This window comes from Mus musculus, chromosome 3, assembly GCF_000001635.26.
Source record: "Mus musculus strain C57BL/6J chromosome 3, GRCm38.p6 C57BL/6J".
In the NCBI taxonomy this organism is placed as follows: domain Eukaryota; kingdom Metazoa; phylum Chordata; class Mammalia; order Rodentia; family Muridae; genus Mus; species Mus musculus.
In genome coordinates, this window is record NC_000069.6 from 101371977 (window position 1) to 101391993 (window position 20017).

A 20017-nucleotide genomic window follows, 5' to 3' on the forward strand; every position below is an offset into this window, starting at 1 on the left:
ACATTGGAGGCTGGTCAGTACACGGAAGTATAGAGAATAGTTCGTGAGGCATAGGTTCTTTCCACTCATCAGACCACTAACACTTGCAACCTCACTTGAGGGTGGCTTCTACTGTAGCCCACATTTATAAAGAGGAACCTCGGGCCACAAAGGATAAATAGCTGAGAATGGAGGCTCACACTCGAAATCCTTGCACTTGGGGCATAAGAACTGCTTCAAGTTCGAGGTTAACGTGGACCACGTAGTGAGTTCCAGGAAGTCTGGGATACAGAGTAAGAACCTATCTCAAAACAAAACAAAACAAAACAGCTTGACAAAGAGTTAGGTGTTAATAAACGTGGACCTGGGCACCTGCGTTATCTTTTAGAAGCACTGTTCTCTATCAGGAATGAAAGAAGCAAGCTCAGTTTTGTGGAGAATGGAGAATGTTCTCTCAAAAAAACCAGACTTGCCCTCTGGGATAATCCAGCCATCAGAGCTCCCGGAGGCAAACCTACTCACTTCTGTAACGCTAGGTGGCGCACCCCAGGTTCTGAGCACCCACCTGTGGGCGAAGCCTTTGGGGACTACCCACTCTCTACCCTGGTCTCAAGATATTACAGTCTCCGTGTGTTGGAAGACAGATGGCAGCCAGTGTAAGCTATTCCTAGTCTCATCTCCGGGGATCCTTGTCTGTGTAGGAGGGTAATCACTGAGGAAGGCTGACTTTCGGGAGAACTGTTCGGCACACACGTCGAGCTTCGCTTAGGCTGAGCTGTGTGAGGTAGGAGGCTCTCTGCTCTTTTCACAGGACACTTACTAGCCCATTGAAGAGCAGTCCGCACTAACAGTGGAGGGGTGGGAGGTAGGGGTGGGGGTGGGGCTTAGTCTGTGTCTGCTTATCTTTAAACAAAATGCTTGGCCCCCAACTTTCTTTCATGTGACAGGATGACTTCAGAAGACAACCCTGTATGTTTTTCCTTAAAACTCGAACTTTTTGCTGTTTTAATTTATAATTGATCCTTTTTGATTGTAACGGTCTGTGGATCTGGAAGACGCAAACTTACAGAATCTCTTGGTCATACCTTACCCAATAATAAATTTTGTTCCCCACAGCATTTGATTTAAACACTGGGTCTGTGGGGCAGGCAAGCTTGCAACCTCAGCTACTCAGGAGCCTCAGGCGATTCTAGATCAGAGTGGGTAACCTAGTACCCCTGACTCAAAATCAAAAGGGGTCTGTGGGTATATATCAGTGGTAGAGTACTTGCCTAGTGTGTGGGTGGTGCTATTCAGTCCCCAGGATTGCCAAAGCAACAATGAAGAACACGCTAATTTTCAACTTTGGCTGTTGATACGGTTTAGTGGGCAAGGGGGTTTGCTGCCAGTCCCCATGACCTGAGTGTGACATCCAGAACACACACGGTAGAGGAGAAAAATGGCTCCTATACGTTGTTCTTCGATCTCCACACATGCACACAAAATAATAAACGTTTAAAAGAATTAGAAATCAGGAAGGATTCTAGGAAAGTCTAGAGTTCCTGACTCTCTTGAAGTAGGAAATTCAGGGACCGGGATCCTTCACGTCCAGTGGTTGTCCTTGGTTGAGACTCTTAGGCTCTGTCTTCAGTGTGCCCCATCCCAACTATCCTCGTTACTGTTTTTTTTCATCTGGCTCCATCTGTGTTGAGCTCTCTGATGGAGATGAAGGGGTCTTCCAAGGCTCCAAAGTACCAGCCTTGTTCCAGACCAATTCAGGAGAGGACTGGAAGTTGAATTGTAAAGCGTTGTGAAGCAAGCCACTAATGTGCAGATGGGGGTGGGGCGGTGGATGGATTGGGTGGAGGCTGGGCTGGGGGTGGTGGGGGGATGGGGTGGTTGGTGGTGGCGGCACAGGGTGGATTTCCTGACTGGTCTTCTGGCCCTTCCTTTCTGTTGATGTCTTTGCTTCCCTAAAGACCCTGCCCAGCTCAGTCTTGAACCTGCGGCTGAGCCCCTGGAGGGGCCACCGGGTTCCGACTCACACTAACTTCATCTCATGGCTTCTGAGTCTGGGAGACAAAGGAATTCTTTTAATTGTGCCTTTCTCTCCCTGTCTAGCAGTTAGCACCATTCTCTGCATAGCCCTAGATATGGGACGTAGAAAGAACCCAGGGCTGGGAATCTGCTATGGTGGTGCAGGCCAAAGGCTGAAAGAGAAAGCCACCGGCTGCATCTGGGAAGATGGAGAAGGGAAAACCTGGGAACAGACAAGGGATTATGGAGTGAAAAGGGTCAAGATTGGAGGCCCAGGGAGATGACCCAGGAAACTGAGTTTTGAGAAGGGGTACAGCAGCTTGATAGGGCCAGAGAGCTCTAAAGCTGGCTGATATGGAAGGTTCCTTGATCTCTCTCTCTCTCTCCCTCCTTCCCTCCTTCTCTCTCTCTCTCTCTCTCTCTCTCTCTCTCTCCCCTCCCTCCCCCATCTCTCTCCTCTCCATGTTCAGTTCTTTAGAGAGTGCAATTGAGAGGCTCCCAGACTCCAGCCATCCGTTACAGCTTTCACATGTACTACCCTTAGCCAAGCTCTGACGCTCACCTAACTCACCTGCATCATGTCAGAGGCCTCTGCCTGTCATCTCCCTTCCTCTTCTGTTCCCATGGCTAACCTTTCTCAGTAGCCCATGACCTGAAGTGCTTCCCAGACCGCAAGGTCTTAGGGTCTGTGTTCTCTCTGGGCTTCTCAGATCCCACTCCTCCCAATTCTTCTTCATGCTATGTTAGAAATACTTTTAATTTCAGAACAGGTTAGCTGGCCTAGCACATGCTGTCTCCTCCAGCTGGGACTCTTCCTTCAGACCTTGCCATTTTCTCCTCCTCCCTGACTCTAAAACAGGTTTCTGTTCTAATACCTCTCTGAGAAATCCTCCTTCACCATCCCACCTAGAATAGAACTCCTCTCCCCACCTCACCCACTAGACACACACACACACACACACACACACACACACACTATTCCGTCACCTTACTTTCTTTAGAACACATGTCATTGTGTTATATATTTACTTGTTTCATTGTCTGTGTTTCTCACAAGAAGGTACTAAGAGAACAGAGACATTGCTTCACACATCGATGTTTAGGAAATAAACACAGAGATCCAGTAGGGAAGAGCTGAGAGACACCAGGACCACTGTTGTCTTGGGGTAAAGAGGGAATATGTAACATACAAGAGATTTTTAAAAATACAATACTTTAAATATGTGATAAATATTCAATTTGATATGATAGGCAATATTTATAGTTCAATTACATATGCAGATCAAATTCCAAAAGTTGTTTGGGGATACAGGATAATTACGGGGCAGACTGCCTTCAAGAAATTTACAGCCATGGGGGAGGGGAAAGGACAGATAAAGACTTCACAGTTATCTGGGCCTCCACTGTGGCAAGATCTTCATTGTCTTGTACAATAGAGGTATTGAATTGGGGGGGGGGGGATGAGTGAGTTATCAGTATATTCATTTTGTGTATGGATATGTGTCCATCTAAATGCCCAAGTGTGGAAAACCCAGAGGACAACAACCTCAGGCATGGTCCCTCAAGTATCAGACACATTTTTCTTCTGTTTTGTTTTTAACATGGATTCTGAGAACCAAACTCAGGCCCTCACGATTCCATGGCAGGCGCTTTAGCAAACAAGCCATCTTCCCAGCCCATCAACGCATTCTTTCAGTACAGTGGTCTGCTGTCACTCCGTCCAATAGGATGAAAACACTTTGTAAGCCCCTCTCTGAGCTCTGAAATCCACTGGTGGCGTCTTTGGACATGGCTGTCAGTCAGATAAAGGGCTTGGACCCCTCAAACTCCAACCTTCATCCTTCCGTCTCTGAATCCTGATCTCAGACACTGAGCCTCTCTCACACCCACCTAGACATTCCATGGAGCCCACCCCCTGATTGCCAGGGCCTCTCTGTTCCCATAGCTGCCTGTGTGGTTACTTCTATTTCCTGGATTTTTCAGCCATGATCCACCACAACATCTTTAATATTCCGGGAAAACTCTCCCACCCACCCTCCAATCCTAGGTCAAGTGCTTTTTCTAAAATGGAGCTCTGATTGCTACAGGTCCTTACTCAAACCATTCAGGGGCTTTCTCCTGGGCGTAAGCTTAAAGCCCAGCCCTCCCCCCCCCTTCCGATTTTTTGTTATAACTCTTCCTGTCAGTCTTTCCTCCAGTCTAGTTAGGGTCCCACAGGGCTTTTTCTCATAGGTACTGAATCTTTCTTCTCTGGGCATATAAAGTTATGTTTCCAGGGCCTATCATTGTCCTCTGTACCCCTCCTCCCTTGTTCCGTGGTTTTATACTCCGTTTTCTCTAGGACAAGGCTTCCTGGGCCTTACCCAGCCCAGCACTTCACCCCAGGAACACAGTGTTGGAATGGGTTCATTCCACACCATTTATGTATGGCCTACTGTTAGTGTTCCCAAGTAGATCACAAGTCTGCAAGGGCAGTACGATCCAACCTGCTCCTGTAACGAGTCGTTTTTAGCTCCTTGTGTTTGATAATATTGAGTAAGTATGGTGCCACTTGCATGGATAGCACTGTTAAGAAACTAATGACAGTTCATTTGTAACTGAGTGCTTTTGACATATGAGGCATTCCGCTAAGTGCTTTACAAGAATGACGTGGACACCTCACACAACCCTATTAAGCAGAGCTTATTTACTCTTTGTGACAGATGAGCAGACTGAGGCACAGAGAGGTTAAGCAACACAGAAGCTAAGGCTATGAACCTAGGCTGTCTCTGGGGTCCAGATTATGCTAGAGTGAAGCACAATGTGGAGGTTTGTTATAGAAATAGACTCAAGTCTCCAGCGAAGCGTTTTGCTATTGTTTACCGGGCGAAAGACGCGTCCCCGGGAGCCTGGGCTTTGGGAGGGGCCCTTGGGGCGCGAACCCCAGGTTAACTTTCCATCAGCTCATCCCAGGTGGTCCGCAGCTGCGTGCGGGTGCAGCCAGAGAGCGCCGGGGCGGTGGGCGGGGCGTTCCGGGGGCGTGTCCCCGTGAGGCCACCGCCTTCGCCCTTGCTCGCCTCGCGGGGAGCTGCGGGCCAGGCCGGAGCTGGAGGGCGGGGCCTGGGGCGGGGCGGGAGCAGGACGGCCTGAGCCGCTGCGGGAGGCGAGGAGGAAGCCGTGCGTCTTGGGAGGCGTGCGGGACACAGGACCGGCGAGCGTTCGGTTGCTGGGAGCTGCGGGGCCCCGGGCGAGGTGAGCGCGGGCGGGCGGGCGCGGATCCGGGTTGGGGGCGCGGGGACTGTGGCGTGGCGATCGGCGTCCCGCCCCGGGCCCAAGCCCCTTTCTCCGTCGGAGCCGGATCGCGCCGGGCGGGCTCAGCTTGCCGCAAGCGGAGCCCCGAGCCCCTTTTCGGACCCTTTTCTTTGCCAGTGTCTCAGACTCAACCGCCGGGGAGGTAAAACAATAGCGGGCCACCTGGGACGCGGCGCGCCCCGGCTCCCACGGTCGGCGCCCCGAGTCGCGGCCCCGCGCCAGCCCCGTGGCGACCCGCGCTGCCGAGGGTGGGGCTGCCTGCCGCGCCCCGCTCCGTAAACCGTGACGGGAAAAGCCCGCGAGTGAGAGAGGCATTTGGTGAAAGTGTTTTGAGAACAATCATAATTGCCCTGCTCTGGGCGGGGAAACTGAGGCGTGGGGAACGGAAGGTAAGATTTGTACAAGGTCAGGATGCACACATGGGCTGCCCTCGCCCAGGGAAGGGACCCAGGTGGCTCGGCTGGCCAGTCGGGTGCTTTGGCCTCTCTCGGTTTTGCGGCGGTTGTGTTGGCCTTAGATAAATGTCTGTTGTGTTTGTTTTAGGAATCTGCGGGCTTTTGTGGGACCACTCTCGAGCTATCAAATGCCAGCTTACTTCGTGTGCCCTGGGAGGTTCTGGGGCAGGTGACGGTACCGTGACCTCTCACTATGGATGGAGATGGACTTTTTGATGAAGAAATCCGAAGTGTCTTTACCAATCCGGGTGTTTTGGCTGTCTTGGGTTTTGACAAAACCTGCCTGGTTCCCTTTGGGGGATCCGAATGAGCGATCTCAGACACCTTCACTGCGAAGCCAAGGACATTTCTGTATAATCAGCGCATGAAAGGATTTTCTCAGACTCTTTCCTCCCGTTTTCCTCGAGGATTAATCCACCAGAATCCATAGTTCCGGTGGAGTCTGCAAGGCATATACAATGTGGCAGAAACCTTGAGCGCCTTCGGAATTGCTCTGGCCCCTGCCTTAGGCATAGAGGACTCTATTGCACACGCCACGCCACTCCCCTCCCCTGCCCCCAACTCCCTCCTTCTGACTACTCTGTCTTTGACTGGCTCTCATTTTCCCTGTGAAGTTCTGTTTCCAAACTGTTCCCTGGAGCTATAAGTGGATTGGCAGTAATGAGAGATTAGGCGGTGGGAAAAGCACGGTGCCCTGTGCAGTGTCCTTTTCCTGCTGCCGCTGCCGCCGACATGAAGTGCTTTTTCCCAGTGTTGAGCTGTCTGGCTGTGCTGGGTAAGTGACTGCTTATCAGTTCTATAGCTGTGAAAGTTTAACCCGATCTCATTGCTAATTCCTTGTGGTTCTCTCCCATCAACACAGCATTTTGGGAGGCAGAGGGGGTTAGCCAGAGTGTGACAGAGTGGATTAAAGTACCAAGAGGGTCTGTTTGTTTCCGACCCATCAAGAACGGTGGCATACTGGTTGTCTTTAAGCTGTCCAGGGCCTTTGGGTTAAAGCCCCTCACTTGCAAGGCTGTGGCTTAGGGTTGCTGTGTGGATTGAGGGCTTCCAGTGTCTTTACTTTTGTGTGTGTCTGCATAGGTTCCAGGGAAGTTACAACATATTGGGAACTGTGCTTTCATGAATAATGGTGCTTTTTTTTTGTTGTTGTTTTTGGAGGGGAAAGGTGGGAGTGGGTGGGATGGGGGCTGAAGGGCTGCTTTGTTTTCCCTAAGAAGTCTGTAGGCTAAGTGTGTATTGAAGACACTGGTTCTGTGTCTCCTCACCAAGGAAGTCCAGCTCATAGTCCTTGTGGGAGGTGAAGCTGAAGGCAGGGTGCTGCCTGGCCAGGGGTTGTGTTAGGATCGGTTTTCATGCCCTCAGAGAAAGAAGGCTGAAGTCCCCAAGTAGGAGGGAGAAACCGTGGTCTCAGAAGTGAGCCCCCAGTCCTCTCTGCAGGCCGCCATCCCCTGGTCTCTTCCTGGTATGATGTTGAGCAATCTCCACTATGTATTTTCCAATGCTCTGGTTTCTCCTAAACTCCATAGCTGGCACCTGGTGCCTTCTCACCTCAGACCTCAAGAATGGACACACACCCCCCCTTCTCTGCATTCAGAGAAGTTCCTGCAGCTGGTCGCTCGCGTCTCCATTCTAGGTTTCTTGCACTTACAGGATTTATCCGTGGAGGTTGTCTCTGAATTATCTGCACCCTTATAAAAGTTAACAGGCATCCGGAATGAGGATGGACTTTAGTCTTGAATTCCCATCTCAGCTTCATCTTGATTCACATGTGAGTCCCAGTAAGACATCCCAAGTCTGCATTTAAGGGATGTAAACTATCCTAAAAAAGAAAAAAAAGAAAAAAAAAATCTTGATTGCTTCGCAACATGTTTGAAACTCCAACCAGTGCGCTCATTCGGAGGTGCTCACACTTAGGCACAGGTTGGTATCTTTAAGGCATCTTAAAAAAATCTTTGGCAACCACCTCAGAGCAGTGAATCCAAATTCCCTGGGTTGTGAGTTCATTAGTGGCAGCCCTTCCCTGCCCAGCACATATGCACAGGCACACGTGTGTGGCTGGCTGTGCAGTTAGTCGGTTTGTCCTGTTGTTAGGTGGCAGAATCTCCATGTCTCCTGTGTGCTCAGGTGAAGGAAGTTAGGAGCCAGGCTTCTCTTGGCCAGCCTCTTTATGAGACTATATTTATATGTGTTGTACAGTATTTGTCACAGTGTCTCAGCTTGAATCAGCAGTTGGTGATTCATGGAGATTGAAAAGGACACAAACTGGGAAAGCCCCACCCCCGCACCGCACTTCCCAGGCTTGGCTGTGTGATTGAGGGTGGGGCTCCGGGCAGAAGGAGCCACCAATGGGAAGACAGGGAACTATGACATTTGTGCCTTTTGTTTCTTTTCTTTCTTTCTTTTTTTCCCTTTTTGGCTGTTGAGGAAATGTGAGGCTGCCTGCTGGTCTCCCTGCTCTCCCCTCTCCAGGTCCCTCTGTGGAGGGGAGCTGGAACCCTGGCATACAGTGAATGCAGTCATTTTCCCTCTACCCCATCCCACCCACCCTAGAGAGGCCCTGGAGGAAGCTAAGTCTCCAGGTGACTGGAAAGGGTTCCTGGGGTAGAAGGCCAGATCTGTGTGACAGTGGAGAGATTTGGAACCCTGGACAGACACACTAATGCCTACCCCATTCTGAGCCCCTCTGAGGGACTCTCAAGCTCCCGGCCTATCATCTGAGAGCTGAGACTGCATGGTTTGGGAGGCCTGCCTTGTACTAGTAGTCTTAACCTGGAAGAAGCACAGCACGTTTAGGGAGAGAACAAAAACACACTCCTGTCTGGTAGCCGCCTGGCATGGTCTGATTCATGTAGTTAGCATTCCTGCTGTGTGATGTGAATTAATGCGTAGTGTGAGTTTGAAACAGTAATAAAGAATCCAAGGTTTTGAACCCATGTGGATCACATACCTGGAATAAAACTTTAAAAGTTGAGTCGGTCTAAGTGCTGTGGAAAGAAGGCAGGTAGAGGAAATGACCTTCCAGAGACTGCAAATCCGAGGTAGAAAATCTTGTGACCCTGGGAGGAGGGCCACTGGGTGAATCTGTGAGATGTATGTGACCGGCAGGCTTGTGCATTTCTGCTCCCTTCCTCTGCCAGTGTCTGGAGTTTGGTTCAATAAAACAGGCTTTTATTGCCTGTTTAGGACATTGATGATTCAAGTCTTTGTCCCTATTCTCCTGACTGCTGAGTCTCCTGTCCTTTGGAGTCCCAGGTGGCTCCTCCAAGCTTATCCATTGGCTGCTACAACCTCCTCATTTCCATTCCAAAGGCATCTTAGACCTGGGCTGGTGAACAGCAGAGTCTTCACTGGCTGGAATGGATGGAGCCAGAGGGGCAGGAGAGAGAGAGAGAGAGAAAGAGAGAGAGAGAGACAGAGACAGAGACAGAGATCATCTGAGTATGAGCTGGGGTGAATGGCACGTGTCTGTGCCTGGGTGAAGCCATGTGTGTAAATGTGACATGGAAAGATGGCAGCAGCATGAGAGAAGAAGGTAGGAGCTGTGTCCCTTTGAATAGGAAGAAACCACTCCGGAAAGATGCATGTAGGCTGTAAACGCAGAAAGCATGGTTCGATTTTGTGTACCATTGAAGACACGTACTCCCAGACCAGTGCAGATGTTGCAAACAAGACAATCTGCAGAGGAGAGCCTCCGATGGTTAGTAGGAGTTTGTGTTCTTCTCAGTGAACCCACACACTTGTTTATAGAGTTCGGGAAGCCTTGCGTTTGAACAGGATGGGATCAAGTTATCACTTCCAGTGATTAGGCAGAGAGCAGAGGGTGCTTCCACAAGAGATGGGAGGAAACTTTGATGTCTTGATAGGCATGGACTCAGAGGCAGGATCAAGGTGATCAAAGGCAGAGGAGAAGGAGGAAGCAGATGACAGAGGAGGGGGTTTACATCATTGGGAGTAGGTAGCTGGGATGGGCAGTGTGATTAATGGATGAACCAGCACTACTGGGCCTAACACTGTTGAAAACATGGGACGCTTTGCTTCTTAAGACTATCTGATGAAGGTGCTGGAGAAAGGAATTCTTGCCAGGACTGGCTCGGTTGCCTCTTGTGCTAGTCTGCTTTCCATCACTATAGCAAAACATCTGACAGAACTAACTCAGAACAGGCTCATTCGGGCTCTCGGTTGTTGCTTTTGGGCAGAGCGTCATGATGGTGGAACAGTTTTGGGGGAGGGGCAGGCAAAAACAGGCAACTCCTAGCTGAGGAATGAAAAGGAGGGGAAGGAGCTGGGCTGTACTCTACTTCTAAGGGCCTGTTCTCAGTGACCCCAAGACCTCCCACTAGGCCCTGTCTCTGAAAGGTGCCATCTTCTCCCAATATGACCACCCCGTGCTCCAAACCTTTGGATGTATAAGGGTCATTTAAGATCCAAACAATAGCATCTTTAGACTGTAAAAATGGTTGAGTCACCTCTCTATACCCAGGGCTGTGTTCTGCCCCCTTTGCTATAGTGTCCACTGCAGCAGAGCTGCAGTTATTACTATAGCAGTGGTAATATCTGCTCTCTGAACTCCAGCCCTTATTATGAACCAAGCCCATCATTCAGTCTCCAGAGCAACCCTAGGCAATAGGCACCTTACATTTCCATCCTTTTATAGATGATGATCCTGAAGTCCAAGAAGATTAACTTCCCTAAGATGGATTGCTGGCCAGGCTAATGTATTGCACAGTATTTGGGCCCCAGGCTCCTTCTGGCTTGTTTCCTGTGCATGGCATTTATTCCTAGTATTACCTCAGGGTCCAAAATGGCCATTCTGGCTCCAGCCATCGGGAGGGAAGAAAGGATTAATGAAGGATTCATGATGAAATTTGTATATTAAGGATAACTTCCTGGAAGGTATGTGCATTTCTGCTTATATTCTCATTGGCTTGAACTTGAACATAATGGCTATACTTAACTGCAAGGACGGCTGGGAAGCATGTTCATTCTAAGTGCTAGGGCTATGCTTATAACATGGGGTTGTATTGCTTTAAAGGGAGTGCAGGTTTTGCCTGACAAATATCGGCCTCTACTATAGTCATGAGCTTGTAAGTGGCAGAGTAGAGTATTGAAGCCAGGACTGTCATCAAATCCTGCATTCTTTTCTTAAACAAGCAGTACCTTCTGTGAATGAGGCCCAGGCTCTGGCCAATAAGGAGCCTTATTGGGAAGACAAGAGCTAGACGAACCAACAGTTGTTGCCGAGGAAGCAACATAAGCTAGCATATAATTACAAGGAGCATTTGTGACGTTTGAAGTGAGTCCTGTGTTTATAGGGTGTTCTGAGCCAACACTTCCAGTACAGTGGCTTTCTGTAGAAAGTGCTTAAGGATGGTGTCTGTACACCAGCCCCAGAACTGTCTTGTGCCTGCCACCAAGTAAGTAGGGGTACAGTTAATTGTGGTCAGTGGGTTCGCAAGGTAAATATGCACGCTTTTGTTTGGTTAGCTTTGCAATGCTAGGGATAGATTCCAGGGCCTGGGACACCCAAGGTGCTTTGAGTACCACAGAGCTATGTTCCCAGCCCTCGCAAAGTAAATACCGTTTTCCCATTAGCTGACATGCTCACACTGAGGAAATTCAAAGTTGAGGGAGAGAGGAAGTAATTTTGCTCTAGAAAGAGATGGAAGTTGGCAGGGTCTGGATTTGAACCCATGTGTTTTGGACTGCGGCTCTCAAGCCTACAATCTACCAAACATGGCTGCTGGCTCTTTTCTGTTCTATAAGAATCCTTTGGGCAGTCCCACCCGACCCCAAGGAAATCAGTTATATTTTAAAGAGAGCTATCGAAATATTTAAAAAGAACTGTGATATAGTAGCATGCCTGCTATTAAACTAACAACCCCTAACAGCGGGTCTAATATGCATCAGTGTTGGTATGGTGACAGTGTTTGGTATTTTGGGGGTGTATCTACTTCACTGAGTTTGAAAGTATGTGATTTGTACTTGGAGAAACCACTGATTCTAGAAACATTAGAAAACTGGGGCAATCAAAGGGATTGTTAAAGTTCACTTAGAGGCTAGTGTGAATAAAGATACGATTTGCCCCACTTCAGGTTTACATACACTCTGAATTCTCCCTGCAGGCTGGCAGGGCACAAAAGCAAGCCCAGCAGAGCTATGTAGTGCTGGTTGAGGGAGACGCCTGGATAATCTAATTCCTAAATGTTGGCTTTGCAGTTTCAGGAAATTTAGATCACCTGCATATGAATGCCTCCTTGATTTTCAAAGCCTCTCTAATGCAGGGCCTTTTCCCCGTGTTTAGAGTGGGCACGGTGTGGAGGGTGGACAGGAGAGAGCAGTTAACAATACCGAATGATGGGGGTGACAGTTTAGGGGCTGATGACCCAGAGACCTGAGGTTGAAGTGGAAGCTTCCAGTCTGGGTTGGATGAAGCTAGGAGGAGGATGGTTGTAGCTTGGAATGAATTTGGGATTTGGACGCAGAATCCAGAGCCCAGCCTGCTCTCACTGAGGGGGAGGAGGGAGCCAGGTGAGAACCAGGCTCCTCCCAGGCATCCCTCCTGGGCATCACTCCCAGGCCCACCGGTTTAGCTTCCTTTGGGAGTTCAGCATTTGCCACAAGCAGACACCTGTTTCTTTGTGGCTTCACAGTGAGACACAGCAATTCCTCATAAAACGTTGATTTTTCAATTTAAGGAAATTTAGGACACCTGCGTGTGAATGCCCCCCTGATTTTCAGAGAAATGAAAGTTACATAAAAATCAAGCGTGTAGTTGTTGAAAATCACATGTTGCCAAATTCCCTCACCAAGAACCCTTTATTAAGTGACTAATTGTGAATCACAGAGGCAGGTACTTAACAGAGATCTTAGCAGAGGACCCCCTTTACCCCAAAGTGGAGCTTGTTTTCCTTAACTCTGCCTTCAGAAGGGCAAAACTCACAAGCTAGAGATGTATTATACAGTTTAGTCTCCAAGCAATTGTCCACCTAGTCTCTCGTACAATTTGCATCCGTAATTATAGTAGCAGGAGAGAATGATGAGCCTGGGACCCTGCAAGATCCTAAATCAAAGATTGAATTATATTAACTCTACCTGGCTTGAAGGTGGTCAGGTACATTCTAAAAAAGCTTTCTAATAGGTTTTATAATAATGAGAGTTCAGGCGAAGTTTCTGGCCAGCCCTTTAATTAAGCTCACCGGATAGTGTCTTCTCCAGCATCCAGGCGAGGCTTCGCTGAGCATGCCCAGTCCTCTAGGACGTGATAATCCAAGGCACTGGTTCTCAACCTTCCTAACGCTGTGACCGTTTATTAAACAGTCCCTCGTGTCATGCTGACCCCGTATCCATAAACTTATTTTCATTGCCAGTTCATAGCTGTAACTTTGCTGTTATTATGACTTGTAATGTAAATATCTGATGTACAGGATATCTGACATGTGACCCAGACAGGTCTCCACTCACAGGTTGAGAACCACTGTTCGAAGGCCACCAGAGAAATGGTAAATTGATTGGCAAATAGACTGGCCAATCCTGACATCACACACTCTTAGAGGGTGGGTGTCTTGTGTTGGGGGTGGGGAAGCAAGGCTGGTGTGGTTGCAGGAGCAGCAAAGAGACTTTTTTCAGGAGAGGAAGATGCTAGAGAAAGCTGGTCTTTGTTCTGTCTGGAAAAGTTTTCTGAAACAGCTTACATGGTAGACATTTCAGGGGAGGGACATTTCTGGCAGGATGGTGGGAACTTGCAAGAGGGCAGGGAAGACTGTCAGAGAGCCAGGTCCTGGTGGTGCCAGTTAGTAAGAACTGGAGCAGACGGTCGGTATGGAAGGAAACTGGGTTTTGGGGTCAAAGATAGGTGGAAGAGACCAGAAAGTTGTCAGTGGGAATCCTAGTGGATCACTGAGAGAAGTGGTCAGGGAGTTATTTCCAAGGTGGTCGCCAGAGGTAGAGGAGTCCAGAGGTAGAAGGGAAGGTACCTGCCTGCCCCTGAGCCCGAGTTCTATGTTCATCACCGGATAATCAGAGTAAAAGCAGCCACAGAACTGGGAATTCAAAGAAGGTAGTGTCTTGTCTTGCCCCACTTGCCTGCAGGTGCTCATATAAATGAGCACTCTTTACTGAAATGGGAAAAAAAAAATCCCAAAGTGATCCTGGCTCTGTGTTCTTTCAGTGGGGAATCTCTGATGCTGTGTCCAGGGCTGGCTTAGGTTGGTCTTATTTTGCATACAGATCAGTGTTTGCCTATAGCATCATTATCTGAGACTTCAGAGTGCTGTGCACTGCCACTGCCTGTGTGTGGTGACCTCTGTTCTCTGCAGGACCTGAGTCTAGAACAGGCTTCCAAACTCCGTATTTCTCAAGGGTCCTGTTTTCTGTCATTCCTTCATTCCTGAGAGCTGCCCATTCTGAAATCTTTTTTCGCAGAGATAATGTCTATTCAGTAATAATTAGTGTACCTTTCTTATGTGATAATCAGTAGGGTAGCTCACTTTCTTTTTCTTTTCTTTTCTTTTCTTTTTTTTTTTTTTTTCTTTTTCTGTAGACCAGGCTGGCCTCGAACTCAGAAATCTGCCTGCCTCTGCCTCCCAAGTGCTGGAATTAAAGGTGTGCGCCATCATTGCCTGGTGGTAGCTCACTTTCATATGATCCTGCTGTTAGGCCTTTGCTGTGGGCAGCAAGAATGGCTAAAGTCTACATGCACCTGTATATGGGAGTGTTGGCACCTTGGCCCTGGTCTTAGAGTGGCGGCACTCTCAAGTATTTTGAAATCACCTTAAAGGTGGCCAATCTGGCCTCTAGGACCTGGGGTAAGTCAATAGTGTGAATCCCTTATGTGTGTTACTGACCTCAGTTGACTTAGCCAGGAAGCACTTTCCATGGAGAGAGGGAGAGGAGCTGAGTTATCACCTGGTGCTTCAGTTCAGGCTGCTCGTGCCCTGCCCAGCCCAGCCCAGCCCCGAGGACTCTCCTACTGTTTGCTAAAAGACTTCTAGAGAATGTACACATTGTGTAATCAAATCAGCGAGTCGACTCCGTAAATACGCATGACTGTTCTATCCGTCCAAAGGGGAGGCAAGGAGAGAAAGGGAAAGAGACTTTGAGAGAGTGAAATGTCAGTCTCTTAGCTAGGACCCACCCACAGGAAATGTAGAGGGTTTTTTTGTTATTGTTTTGTTTTTTTTAAACCAGAGCACTTGGTTTCAATTACACCATAATTTAAAACAGTTAATAAAATGCTGTAGGCTAGAGTATTGTATAAAAGTAAGAAGATGAGATACTGGTTTTAATTTAGATGATAGCGTATATTTACTTTATTATTTTTTAATTTTGAGGCCTTTGTTTTTTGGCAGAGGTAATAAGAACCTAACTCTGTTGTAAGATATATAGGAAGTAGGGGCTGGGGGCTGGCCCAGGGGTATAGCACCTGCTTTCCTTGGGGGTGGCTGAGCGCCATCCCTAACGCCGAAAGAGAAAAAGGAGAAATAGAAATTAAAAATGTGCACATTGCAGTCTTTGTCCCACACCCCTTATTGGTTTTGATATATCTTCCTTATGATAGTATATAGTCTCTCAAACACTTCTGTGTGTATACTCAAGTGCACATTTTTCTGACATAAATGGAACCGTACAGAACGTTCTGTTCCACAACATGATTTTAAAGGGGTGATTTACCTCAGTTCTTTTTTTTTCAGGCTTAATTTTATAGTCATATCAGAAATGATTTGCTTATTTTATAGCTAGCTGAAGCTGTAATTTGTAAAGTCATTGGGGAATCATGAACTCATTCAGTAGCTATACAACGGAATAATTTCGTCTCCCCGTCATCAGGCAACCAAGAGTCAGAATAAAAACACTGGCCTTAAATGTTAGTGTAGTTAATGAGAATAATCGACTTGATTATCCTGAATTTTTTCTCTGAAAAACACATAAATTTGACAAATTAAGTACTTTCGTGTTTTACTGACCAGTTTGTCATAATGTTGAAATAATGTTAGATTAAAGCGAAATGCGTTGAGAATTTGTTAAGGAGACAGCAGTAAACACTGAGGTTTGTGTCTGACTCAGTCAAATGTTGTTTGTTTGTGAGCTGGAAAAAAACCCTGAGTTTTCCATTTCCACATGACTCCCCCACCTCGCAGTGAAGGCAACTGGCCTCCAAGCTAGGGGTTGTGGGTGACCCACCCCCCACCCCCCCTCCCCACCCCCGCACTAAAGGCTCACCTTCCCGCCGCTGCCTGCAGTGTGGCTGTGGCTATGGCCGGTGGAGGCGGCGGTGGCTGCTGCTGCTGCTGCTGCTGCTGCTGCTGCTGCTGCTGCTGCTACATTCTCTTCTCTGCCTCAGAGCCTGGGTTACTTCTCAGGCTCACTGGTATGACTTTGCAGAGCCTGGCTCACCTTTCCACTGCCTTAAAAATAGCTGCTGTTTTGGAGCACTGGATGGTTGTCGGATTCACATATCCTAGTGGAAACTTTTAAACATCAGAGTCTGACCTTCTGTCACCCTTCCCGAGACCACCGGAGGAGCCCCTTTCTGTTTGAATCTACTTTAAGACTCCCTGAACCCTTTTATCCACTCACCCCGCAGACGTTTGAGTGTCTGCTCCAAGTGTTCATTGCCCCCTTTATCTCCAGTGCTACAGAAATAAAGTTAGCACCATGAAGAACATTTTCAGTGGTCACCTGATAAGTATTTTTAATCGTTAATAAATAGGGGGATTAATTTAAAACACTGATGCAAACAGTCTCTCTTTTCACCTCCCCACCTCCCTTCCTTCCCCTCCCCCTCCATCTCCATCCCTAATGTAAGCCTGCTCTTTGGCTGTCACGTTGACATCCTTACTTCCTGTTTGCTTGGTGTTTTTTGCCCTTCAGCTTTTTAATGGTCATGCATTACCAATACCCAGGGCAGCCATGACAGAGGACCTTTAGGGAAAGGATTTAGAATATTGCTGAATGTTGGGAGATGGAAATAATAGATATACAGGGGAAATTCTTCCTGTTGAAAATTTGCAAGTGTCTTGAGCCCTGGGTATGTAAACTCTTCCTGTTGCCTGCAGGGGATGCCGTTTGGATATAGGGACTGACTGTTGTTACTCACTCCTGGGGATGCTGTCCAGATATGGGTATTGTTATCTTGGCTGGGATGCTGTCTGGTGTGGGGACTGACTCTTTTTTTATTAATCATTTTATTTGCTTACATTTCAAATGTCATTCCCCTTCCCAGTCTCCTCTCCATGAACCGCCCACCCCCTCCTCCTCCCATTTGCCTCTAAGAGGGTGCTACCCTACCCACCACCCACCTCACTCCTCTAGCATCCCCCTTCTCTGGGGTATCAAGCCTCCATAGGATCAAGCTGCTCCCCTCCCACTGATGCCACATGAGGCAGTCCTCTGCTACATATGTATCTGGAGCCATGGACCAGACCATGTATACTCTCTGGTTGGTGGTTTAGTCCCTGGGAACTCTGAGGGGTCCTGCTGATTGATACTGTTGCTCTTCCTATGGGGTTGCAATCCCCTTCAGCTCCTTCAGCCCTTCCCCTAACTTTTCCATGGGGGAGGGGAGACTGACTTTTTATTGACTGTCAGGAGTGCCATCTTTCTTGTGGGAACGGGAGTTTCCCCCTTGCCTCAGAATTCCTAGGAAACCAGGATTAAAGAGAAGTAGAAAAGAGGCATGCATTAAATGGGAGACCGTGCCCACACCCGGCTTTCTCCATGTCTTAGAGTTTTGGTGGTAGGGTTGGTTCCTCGTCTGCATCTTCCATCTCTCCCAGTCTGCCATGGGACTTGTGTCAGAGTGGCCACACCACTGCTGGGCTCCACCCTTGCTGGGCATACTTACAGCCTTGGTGGCAACTCTGAGAAGGCTTGCCTCTGCCCTTTTCCTATGTTCCCGTTGGACTCCAGGGTAGCCAGGGGCTTCTCTCTTCTCCAGGAATCTCTTAAGTCTGAAAGTTCAAGCTGTTTAAACTGTGCCTGGTGGACATGGCTGTGGCCCAACATAGGCAGCTGCTGCCCCTGAGACCCTGTGTGCCAGGTCTGCTTTCTTGCTGTGAGCAGGGCTTGCCCGAAGCCTTTCTGGTTTTCCTCATTGGCTTTCTTTGGCAGTGGGAGTTCTGCAGGACAGAGGCACATACACTTGTTATGTTGTTGATGGCTGGGGGTTGAGATATTACGCATCTGTCCCAGACTTACCACCAAACTAGACAGCCTCTTTTGGACTCTGCTTAGAGATGATTTGCTGGACCGTTTTGTATTGTCTTCTAGTGTTTAAGAACGAAAACATGTACGCTGGACAGTCTTGAGGGCTGTCTTGTGGTATTTTGTTATGAAGAAAAAGCAAGGTCCCATTCTGAGGACCCAGCCTGGCTTGTCCTCTGTGCCTCTCTGGGAATAAACTAGAACAGTGGCCTTATGGGAAGGAGAAGGTAAACCCAGAACTAATGTGTCCCTAGACTTGAATTTACTTCCGAAGAATCCTGGCAGATCTCCTGTGCAGTCCTCTTAATTATAGGGGTAAATTATCCTAGAGCTGAAGGAAAGGCTGGTGGGGGTCTTGAGGGAGAAGAGGGAAGGGATGGAAGGAGACCTGGAAAATTCCCCTAACTTAAAACCTCACACCAGATAAACTGCCTTTCCACTCTTCGCCCCACCGTGGAGGAGTTTTGGGCAGAACAGGGCCTCATTTGGGAATAAATCCAGATTCCATCTCTGATACCTCTGTTTCAGGAGAAAGGAAAGGAATACAGGAGCCTGGGATTGTTGCTGAAAGTACGGTTCCTATACATGCCTCCCTGCCCCTGTTATTCAGCTCCCATCCTGGAGCTGGTCCTGTGCCCATCAGGAATCCGACTCTGGTTTTCTTGTGCATATTTTCCCTTCTGCCAGTGCGTAGGCATTGGCTTTAATCAAGGAGGCTTTTACTCCGTGATCTGTGGCAGGGATGACTGAAGTCACGGAGAGGATTTTAAGTAACTAATCTCTTAAGACATTCAGAACGTAATCTCCCCAGCCCGTGAGCATCCTGCCTGCATCTGGGAGATTTGTAAGGGCTCTGCAGAGGAGGATGGATAGGGCTTGGCATTCTTTGGAAAGGCCGGGTGTCTTTCTGTCTGGCGTCAGGTTTTTGAGTGTCACTGGCACAGGGACAAGGCCTGATGTTCATTTGCCATGTCAAGAGAGTTCAGGATGCCCCATGAATGTGACCAGTGTGCTTCTAAACCCCCCATACTGGTATCCAAAACAGTAAGAAGCCAAACTGGAGTGAAGCTCACTCATGGTTCTGCAGTGTGTGTCTGGAGCGGGCTTCCAGAGAAGATGCAGCTAAGTACACGAGAGGCCCGCTGCCCACAAATGAGATTGGGTTGATCAAACATCAGAGGGCAGGATCTGACATTTCCATGTGCTTTGCTTTTATGGTTTGGATGTCACTTCACACAGATGCTGTGTGCCGGACCAAATTGGATCACGGTGGCTCTTTAAGTTGTCGGGTATTGATTTTCTGTTTCCACCCACTTTGAATGTGAGCTCACGTTCCCACTACCGCAGGTATTCTTTGAAAGAATTTGGTGGCCAGGACCCTGCCCGAGTGCAGCCAGCCCCAGTCATTTCTCTTGGTAGAATGATTGAATCCCCAACAATTGAGACTAATGAGGAAGATTAGTTCAAATTAGTGAAATGCCTGAATTACCAAATATTTTTCAAGAAATTCACCGTTATTACTTGTAAGTAAATATTGTAACTCAGACTAGGCTAATGGAGTGCCAAATAAAGATCCTTGGGGGACCCGCTATAGGGGAGAAGGAGGAATGATTTGCAATTAGCAGACCCATTGTTGATGCAAATGGAGTTTCTGTGATACTAGATTGTGCCTGAGAACTGTTTGTTCTCCTAAGTATTTTAAATAGTCCCCGTGAAACTCCCGGGTGTGGGTAGTTTATATGCTGTGGTAAGATCTGTATTGTGAAGACGTAACTCAGCCATGTCGGCAGCATCAGAGATTTCATGTTAGTGATGCCTCCAGTCCTTGCCTCCTAAAGATTCCAGTCCCTTCCAAATGCTTCCATGCACCCATATATGTCTGTCCTGATATAATACATTTGGTGCATGTGTAAAGTGTTCTGTGTGCTTGGCATTGTGCATGCATATGGAGGGGACTCAGCCGTCAATGCCAGGCTCTGCAGCCCTAGCAGGCAGTCCACAGGATGCCATTTATAGATGATTGGTGCACTTGCCATTGATGACACACTGAGGCTCCAGTAACCCAGTATACT

At 48.2% G+C, this 20017-nt stretch overlaps 1 protein-coding gene across 5 annotated transcripts in view; it reads left to right on the forward strand.

Moving 5' to 3' along the window:
• The first annotated feature begins 4695 nt into the window (after positions 1–4695).
• Positions 4696–20017, forward strand: part of Igsf3 (immunoglobulin superfamily, member 3) — an 86389-nt gene continuing 71067 nt past the window's right edge. For 2 of the 5 annotated variants that reach the window (XM_006502342.4, XM_011240287.3), the window contains exons 1-2: positions 4696–5226; positions 5830–6516. In XM_006502342.4, the coding sequence (XP_006502405.1) occupies positions 6474–6516 (43 nt within the window). In that variant the 5' untranslated portion in view covers positions 4696–5226; positions 5830–6473. Of the gene's footprint in view, positions 5676–5829; positions 6517–20017 lie in introns of all 5 variants that reach the window. The other 3 variants (XM_006502343.4, XM_030252915.1, NM_207205.2) reach the window with 3 other exon arrangements.